Here is a 9,410-nt window from a genome sequence, read left to right on the forward strand (position 1 = left end):
TCCACCCTATCCAAAACACTCTCAAACCACTTCCAAACCAATCAATCATCATGTATAACCATTCAGCCCACAAAAACAACAAAAATCAACCAAAAAAATAGGTCATTTCAACATTCAACATAAAATATATTGAAAATTATTTATTAAAAAAACAATTTAAATCACAAAGTGCCTAGGAAATTTGAGACAATTTACAAAAATGATTGTTTAAATGCATTAAAATTCTTATAACTTTTTTTTTCACATTCTCGATATTTGTGTTGCCATTTGGTTACTCACATTTATTTATTTTTTAAAAAGAAAAAATCTAACTTAAAACACATAAATATAAATATATATTAAAAAAACAAAATCCCAACACATAATCACCCAAGTGACAAATTCTTCCTTGTGCCCTTTATTTTTATTGTGGTATTAGTATTTGGTTCTTCATACCTTACAAGAGGCCGACTACCACTTAGTCACCCTTTTTTTTTTCATACGAGGATTTTTCATTCTTTGGCTTGTTTGGAAGTGGGATTGTGTGTGTCAAACCTTATAGGTGTCCACACACCGCTAGGTTTTTTTCTCTCTCCCTCCTTTACATACAAGGTCACACACATATAATTGTAATTAAAAATCAACTGACCATTGCACCCACAAAATAAACAGAATGCACATTCTAAATTTTTACTTAAAAAGAATTGATTGTTAACTTATGAAAGAAACCTCATTGTTGCACAAGCACATAGCACCAAAACCCACTTAATTTTCTAATTTTAAATCCATTCACAGTGCACGTGTACACTTGCTATACATATATTTAATTTGTAATGACGAACCCCCTGAAGTCACACATGCCTGCACTTTGCGCCACAGATCATATAACTTTTTAAAAATGAATTGCATTTTTAGAGACCCCTAGTCCAATCCAGTCAAGTCAGTCTAAGTAGAGGTTGGGATATGAATCCAACTCACCATACATTAATGAAATAATTTAATAATAAATTGTGCTTATTTGGTCATCTAATACAAATGAGTCATGTAGTTTTCACTCATTCACCTCACCGCACTATAGATATACACCTTACGCTTACAAGGATTAGGGTTTCTTGGTCGGAGACAAAGGTCTTGTCTGTCTATATTTCTTGTGATGGTCCGAGTTTATGGTTTAGTCCTAATTTTTGTATTGTGTTTGGGATAGCATATGTGTGGAATTTTATTTTCTTTTGAGTTACAGGATTTTCAAGTGCTTGTTTGTATGCATAGCATTAACCTTTCGGTCACATATGTGTGTAGGTCGTGTCGAATTTTTCGTAGGATGTGGCATGCTTGGGGAGGTTTGGTCTAGTCCAGTCATTTTTGTTTTTTTTTTTTGTTTCTTTGTTATCTATCTCAGTGGTGGTATGTGAAGGTTTGGCAAGAATACTTCCTCCTTTTCTTGGTTTTTGTATGTGTGGATACTCTAGTGTGGTCTAAATGGCATCATCTTCCACACCCCCGCTTATGTTTTAGCATGTACAGTTGTCAGGCCATGATTATTCTCTTCTTTTGGATGTTAACTGTATTCAAAAGGATAGTCTTTATCTCTTTGTGGCTTTGAAGTTCCCTCTAATGGATGCAAAGCTCTATTACTCTTTTTTGGAGACTTACAAGAAGCTCTCAGGCTTGGTTTATGGCCATCAATTTTGTTTATCCCCTACTACTATCAATGAGGCCTTGCTCCTACCTTTTGCAACTTCCCCTAGGCCTAGTGGCAATCATTTATTATTCACTATAGATATCATTGCCTTACTATAGAAGGAAACCTCTACTTCTTCGGTAGCGAACAAGGTTTATGGAAGCAGTTATGCCAATTCCTCCAGGACCAAGGGCAAGCCTATATCAAAGTGTTTGTCCTACAAATTATTCACAGCCTCTATCATAATCCTGGAAGGGGTTAAGCTTAATTGGACAATCTTTTTGTTGGCTAAAATGAATCAGTATTTTCAATGTATCACGAAAGGTCAACTCACTACTACGACCTATGGGCTTTTTCTTTAGAAAATCATTGAGTTGACACCTCCCGTAGGTGGCATTCATGTGCTTAATCTTGTTCCACTTCCGTAGCAATCTCCTCCTATGGAAATCAATTCAGATCTAGCAAATGTATCCCCTTTTAGAATCATTCAAAAGAAGTGACACACACACAGTCCTTCTGATCCTCTCCCTATTCCAAACCTTGTGGTGCAGAATCCGATACTTGAAGTGTCTGGTAGCTCCCTCCCCTCGTTCTTGTCTTGTAGCAACCTCTTTGCAAGTGTTAACAGTATTTTGAGAAGGCTGCAGAAAGTGCAAGTGTTGGATACTATTTTTTGGTGGATTACTATTTTGTGGAGCTTCATTGTATTACTTTGGGCACTTGTGTATTACTTTTTACTCATGGACATCATCAGACTATCATGGTTGTATTATTTTGTGAGAGCCGGGCTCATTCTCGTGCACATTGTATTTATCACCCGTAGTTGTATTTGTTGCATCCACATGTGTTGCGTGGGTTGCGCACATGTAATTGTGATTAGAATAGTGTAGGCTTGGTCTATTTAGGCTAAGGTTCAAGCATCTTTCAAGGATTGACCGGCCTAAAGCCCACTATGTGGGTAGGATGCCCAAAGAGGGTGCAAACCCTAATTCACAGTTGTGGAAACCCTAAATGCAAAAGGGGCGCAAACCCTAACCCTAACCCTAAAAGAGAGGGGCCCAACCGTAACCCTAATTCTATGTCTATATAAGGGTGGGAGGTCTCAGTTGTATTGACCCCTTTGGCACATTCATGCTGCGGAAGCTCTATCAGTGCAACCATTCAATCTTTCTATTCTATCATCTTACTTCCATTGAGTTGAGAGTGACTGAGAGGGAGAGAGTGAGAGGTGTGTTGAGCGAGGGACTGAGGGAAGGTGAAGCTCTTCGTCGTCTTCTTGCTTTTCTCGTCGTCTCTACTAGCTCTTGGACTCATTGGTGTGCTTGATGGTGGATGCGAAGGAGCGACGGCATCGAATCGTGTTGATCGTGGTCATGGAGCTATCTTCGAGCCTTCAAAAGGTGAGTTAGGTGAGTTCACTACAACTCGAGCTAGTCTTGTGTTCTTGCTTCCTTGGGTTGGAGAGGAGAATGCTTGGTTAGTTAGAGCAGAGCGTGAGAAACAAGGTGAGAGATTGTCGCCAACGTGAGTTGCAGCTTCTGAAAGAATAGAAGTCTGTCCAAAGTCCCGACTATTGGTGCGTTTGCCTCAACATTTTGGTTCCGTTGCCGGAACCTAGGATGGTGCAACCGCCGAGGTTCTCACACTCCCACCGTGTGGCGGAATAGGAGGCTTGTGCATGGACGTGGATAGGATCGATGTGGTTCCGATAGTTCGCGTTTGTGGCTAGCTTCCGAAACCCATGTGGCTAGGTTAGGAAGGGCCAAATCGGAAGGAACCGGTTTTTTGGATTGAGATTGGAATAGGGTAGAATAGAAGAAAACACAAACCATAAACTCAAAAACACAAAAACACAAGAAAATACAAAACTCAAAACTCAAAGCGCTCTTCTTGTTGTTAGACATCTTATGTGGGAACATTGGGAGATGAGGGTTCATCGTTCTTGCTTTTGTCATTGGTTACATACATGTTTATGGTTGAGATCTAACCAAATATACTGCTTGCCTTTGTACTCGTCTTCTAAAGTTCTTGGCTTGTGAGGTAGAGGAAGGAGAAAGCAAAGAAGGCCAAGAAGAAGTAGATAGAAGATGGTTGGGAAGAAGAAGAGATAGATGAAAAAAAGGGTGAAATAAAGAAAAAGGAAGGGCAAGAGGTAGTGAGGAAGAGAGCTAGAAGAAGAAGAGTAAGAAGAAAAGAAGAAGAAGAAGATGCAAGGAATGAGATAGAAGAACGATAGAAGAAGAAGAAGAAGAGGAGGATAGAAAAACAAGAGAAGAAGAAAGTAAGAAGGAGTGAGGAAGAAGAATAAGAGAAGTGGAAGAAAGAGGGGAAGAAGGTGAGGTAGATGAAGGGAAAAAGAGGTGTAAGTAGAAGGTGAAGGGGATAGAAGAAGAGAAGTGTTCCAAGAGTAAGAAGAAGAAGGTGAATAAGAAGAATAAGAAGAAGGGGATAGAAGAAGATAAGAGTACGAAGAAGAGGAAGCGTAGGAGAATATGAGAAGTTGAGGAAGAAGACTAGGAGAGAAGGGAAGTGGAAGCAGTTGAGAAGGAGAAGCGGATTAACGAGAATAAGTAGGGAAGTCGGTCAGAAGGGTCAGTAGGGGAATAGGAAAGAGATCTATATATTATTTCTCTCTTTCTCTCTCTCTCTCTCTCTCTCTCTCTCTCTCTCTCTCTCTCTCTCTCTCTCTCTCTCTCTCTCTCTCTCTCTCTCTCTCTCTCTCTCTCTCTCTCTCTCTCTCAGTGTTTGTGTTTGCAGGTCGGCTCCTTGCTACTGGCATTCAGTATCATATTCACACATGTCCTAAGCCTAGTTAACACTGCAGTTGTTTGCGTTTATGGCCACATGTCGAGCAGTCGTGTGCTGAGTGCTTCCTGCTGCCGTTGTGGAATGCGGGTGGGGCGCTTCCAACTTTGAACGCCGGTTGGACGTCGACTTTAGGGCGGCTATAAGATGACGTGTGCTTCAAGACGTGGGCAGCATCTACTGCAGTCGACGAGAGCTCTGATGGGGCAGCGTCCTTTTCTCTTGTAGCTGCAGCCACTGGGTGAGGGACGACTACCACATGAGCTGTAGTGTAAAGCTGGAGGGGCGGCAGCTTCTTCTGGCTGGCGACGGTAGTTCAGCTGCCAGGTGGCGAGGCGGAACATCACGCAATAGGGGCGGCAGCTTGACGGCGTTTCTCTCTCTCTCTCTTAATGCGTTCCAGCAGGTCACGCCTCTCTCTCTTTCGTTTTCTGTTTTTCTTTTTTTTTTAAGCTTCTTTTTCTTATATTTAAGAGCACGTTCATATAGACCCATTTTACTCATCACACATACACACACACTTTAACACTCGTTTCCATGTTCACACCCACATACACTAGTTACACTCACCCTCGCACTCTCTCACACTAATGTATGCGCACTAAAACACACACTCACACACACGCACTCACAAATCCAACATATAAAACTCATTCACACACACATTCAAACTCTCACTCAACGCACACACCCTAACACACACGCACAAAACACATAATATACACTTACATTAATACACAACACAAAACCCACTAACATACGCACAAAACACACGTAGATATCTACTCACATGCACTAAAATAGACACTCACAAACATCCATTATTCTCGCTCCGAAACATCCAAGTCTCACTTCCGCACATCATCAAAACACTAACTCCCACACATACCACCTACCCTTCCACTCCCACACAAACCTAACTCCCATACATCATCCCCATCCTCTCACTCACACACATAACTGCGAACACATCACAACTAACTCTCACTCCCATCCATCAAACATAACTCTCACCCTTGCTCTAACACATCAACTCGCACCACCTCACTTACTCGCACCACCATCCTTGAACCGCCTAGGGTTTGCACAATCTTACAACTCGCACCACCTCATTTGCACTAGGTTACACTCATTCGCACCACCCAGGTCACACTCATTCGCACCACCTCATTTGCATTCGCACCACCTCATTCGCACCACCTAGGTCATACTCATTCGCACCACCTCATTCACACCACCTAGGTCACACTCATTCGCACCACCTCATTCGCATTTGCACCACCTCATTCGTACCACCTAGGTCACACTCATTTGCACCACCTCATTCGCATTCGCACCACCTCATTCGCACCACCTAGGTCATACTCATTCACACCACCTCATTCGCATTCGCACCACCTCATTCGCACCACCTAGGTCACACTCATTCGCACCACCTAGGTCATACTCATTCGCACCACCTCATTCGCACCACCTAGGTCACACTCATTCGCACCACCTCATTCGCATTCGCACCACCTCATTCGCATTCGCACCAGCTCATTCACACCACCTAGGTCACACTCATTCGCACCACCTAGGTCACACTCATTCACACCACCTCATTTACACCACCTAGGTCATACTCATTCGCACCACCTCATTCGCACCACCTAGGTCACACTCATTTGCACCACCTAGGTCATCCGCATTCGCACCACCTCATTCGCATTCGCACCACCTAAGTCATACTCATTCGCACCACCTCATTCGCATTCGCACCACCTCATTCACACCACCTAGGTCACACTCATTTGCACCACCTCATTCCCATTTGCACCACCTCATTCCCATTCGCACCACCTAGGTCATACTCATTCACACCACCTCATTCGCACCACCTAGGTCATACTCATTCACACCACCTAGGTCACAATCATTCGCACCACCTCATTCGCATTCGCACCACCTAGGTCATACTCATTCGCACCCACCTAGCACCTTATTCACTCGCGCCACCTCTTATCACTCACTAGTACCACCCCAACCCTAATCCCTCACAAACCCTAATTATCACTTGCACCAATCTCCATATTATCCTCAGGAAAATGGCCAGGCTGAGTCCTCCAACAAGATTTTGCTTAATGTGTTGACCAAGACTGTTTCTGCTTCACGCTCTAATTGGGATAATAAGCTTATGGCTGCCCTTTGGGCTTACCGCACTGCCTTCAAGACTGCAACTGGCCAGACTCCATTTCGACTCACCTATGGTACTGACGCTGTTATGCCAGTTGAGTTTCTCATCCCCAGTCTTCGCATTGTAGTACAGGAGCGTTGGGAAGGCACTAGTGCTTGGACCAACCGCCTTGTGGAGTTGGAACATCTCACCAAAACTCGCCTTTTGGCCACACATGCTCTCCTTGCTGAAAAGGCCCGACGTAAGGCCTGGTTTGATCGACATGTGCAACAACGTTCCTTTGATAAAGGTGACCTGGTGCTCTTGTATTCTCTTAAGGGCCATAAACAGAAATTGAAACTTCGCGGCCTAGGACCGTATCGCGTTCGTCAAATTAGCAGGACGGGCAATGTTGAGCTTGAAACCCTAGAGGTGGAAGGCATAGGACATTTCAATGGCAGCCACATTAAGAAGTATTACCCCCCAAACCATTATTTGCATGAACGCCCCATGCACCCTCCTGATGTTCCTGTCAGTGCGGTCATGGTGGCTGAACAAACCTGGGATGAGCAACTTGACTAGAAGGCAGATGCTCATAAGTTGGCTTCATCTAGCACCACACAGAATTCCTCTTCATTTTTTAATGTACGAGCTATTTCCATTTCTTTACTTGACCCTGAGGATGACCTTGTCATTCCCCTGGCTTTCCTTCGAATCCATTTGACTACTGCCAAGCAAGTCACTACTGACGCTCTCATTGATAAAGGTTCTGACTTCAACACCCTTCCATATAACCTTTGGATGGATTTGGGCCAACCCACCTTGACATCCACTCACACTAAGTTTAACCCCTATGGTGGCCAACCTTACTCGCTCTTGGGTAAATGTAAGCTTTTGCTTACTATTGCAACTAAGAGCATCCCTCTTCTTTTTTATGTTCTTCCGAACCGCAAAGATGTGGGCAAGGAACTTCTCTTGGGCCGACCTTTCAAGTATCAGGTTCCATGCACTATCAACTATGTTGATCAGTGCATTACATTGCAATTTCCAGGTGCCCATGTAGTTTCTGCTTTCAGTAAAGGGGATCTTTCTACGGGGCCAACGCCAATTCCTCTTCCCACCCCTTCTCAGTCCGGTAGTTCCTTATTTCATCAGTTGCTGCAAGCCCAACATCACCATGCTACTCCTGTTAGTCGAACCTCAAAACCCACGCCTATGAAGTTTCCTCACTTCCAATGGCGACCTTGCCTCCCTTCACCACCTTCACCACCCTCAAAGTCGTTGCATCGGCAACTGAGTCGACGTCATCGAACTCCTCCAAAGCCCACAATTTCCTTGTGTTGGGTGGCACGTGCTCTCTTGGAAGCTCAGGGCTATTACTAGGGTAACACCTACATTTGGATTCCCAAACGATCTAACTTCTCATCTATCCCTTTTTCTTGGGCTTCGTCCACCATTCCTCCAGGCTTCTCGAAGGGCCGAATGTCTTATCTGCGGGTTTCTCATTCCTTCCTACCTCCAATCACCCCGTCTCATGATGAGTCAGAGTCTACGCCCCATTCCGCTTCCCTTAACCAACCACCTCCTAATAAGAAGTCATTTCCACTACCTTCCTCTGTCTCCTCATCTCCATCTTTCGCTCCGGAACCCCCTCCTGACCCTCTTCTCACACCTTCCCTTGGGCCCTCAGCTTCCTCTGAGGCATCCTCCTCTTCCAATCTCTCTCGGCCAGTCCACCTGTTGGATCAGGCAGCCCAAGCTAAACTCCAACATGAACGCGGGGACCCGGTTCCACCTCATCTTCAGATTAGTTCCACCACTCCTGATCCCCCTTCTGGTCTAAAACCTCTGCTCATTTGCCGCTCTCTTAGTGGCATGGCTGCGGACTTGGCCACGAAGGACAACTCCTCCGACGCTAGTTGGTTACTCCAATTTGATTCTATGTTTACCACCTTTGCAAAATTGTTTGCTATGATTGACCTCGGCCTTGCCGACAATGAGGCACTTGAACTTGCTACTCGATGGAATCCCACGTGGGAGGAGCATGAACATCTCTTCCGCACAAGTCTCTTGGTGCAGGCTGAGTACGTCAAGACTCTTCCTTAGAAGCGTCTCCAGTCCTCCCGATTAATCTCTTCTTATGCTCCAATGACCAAATGTGTTGATTCCGCGGAGCTTGCAGCTCTTACCACCAAACAAACCACTTCTAGTCTTTTCTTACGCCTCTGGTATAACCATCGGCTTGAGATTGCTCAGGCTAGTAGTCGTCTGATGACCACTGCCGAGCAACGGCGCACCATTAGTAACCTTCGGTCTGATCCTACATATCATTCTCTTGTTTCACTCCGTGCCATCATTTTGGCTCATGACCTAGAAGTGCCTTCCAATTTGCAACACCATCCCCTATTTAATAAAATTCTAATGGCGGAAGAACTACATGTGGCTAGTCGCTTTGCTGGTCCATGTCTCCTCACAGATATTACCACTTATTTGTGTGGTTTGGCTATGCGCCCATTTGACCTTGATACATTTGCGGAATTGGAGTATAACCCCAACTTTTACGCTTGGTGGATGTCCATCCTTCCTTCATTTTCCCCGTCCACCTAGTTGTCTTTCCATTTTCTTTGTCCATACTTCATCTTCTTTTTCTTTTTCCTTTTTGTGTTGCCCTGTCATCTTTTCCGTCCTTTGTCGCTTACCCCTGCAAGCTAGGAAGCTTGCTAGGTCTTTTTGTTGTAGGAGGGCAATTGGCAATCCATTTTGGCATTATTTTTATAAAAAGGAAAAGGT

General features: G+C 44.3%; 1 protein-coding gene across 1 annotated transcript; it reads left to right on the forward strand.

The window, feature by feature from the left end:
* Window positions 1–6,641: 6,641 nt before the first annotated feature.
* Window positions 6,642–7,202, forward strand: LOC148041669 (uncharacterized). The gene has a single exon (XM_087695070.1). The coding sequence runs from the start codon at window positions 6,642–6,644 to the stop codon at window positions 7,200–7,202; it is 561 nt and encodes a 186-aa protein (XP_087551196.1).
* Window positions 7,203–9,410: the final 2,208 nt, after the last annotated feature.

Source organism: Lygodium microphyllum, chromosome 1, assembly GCF_053477565.2.
Source record: "Lygodium microphyllum isolate KBCC chromosome 1, Lygodium_microphyllum_v1.1.10, whole genome shotgun sequence".
NCBI lineage: Eukaryota > Viridiplantae > Streptophyta > Polypodiopsida > Schizaeales > Lygodiaceae > Lygodium > Lygodium microphyllum.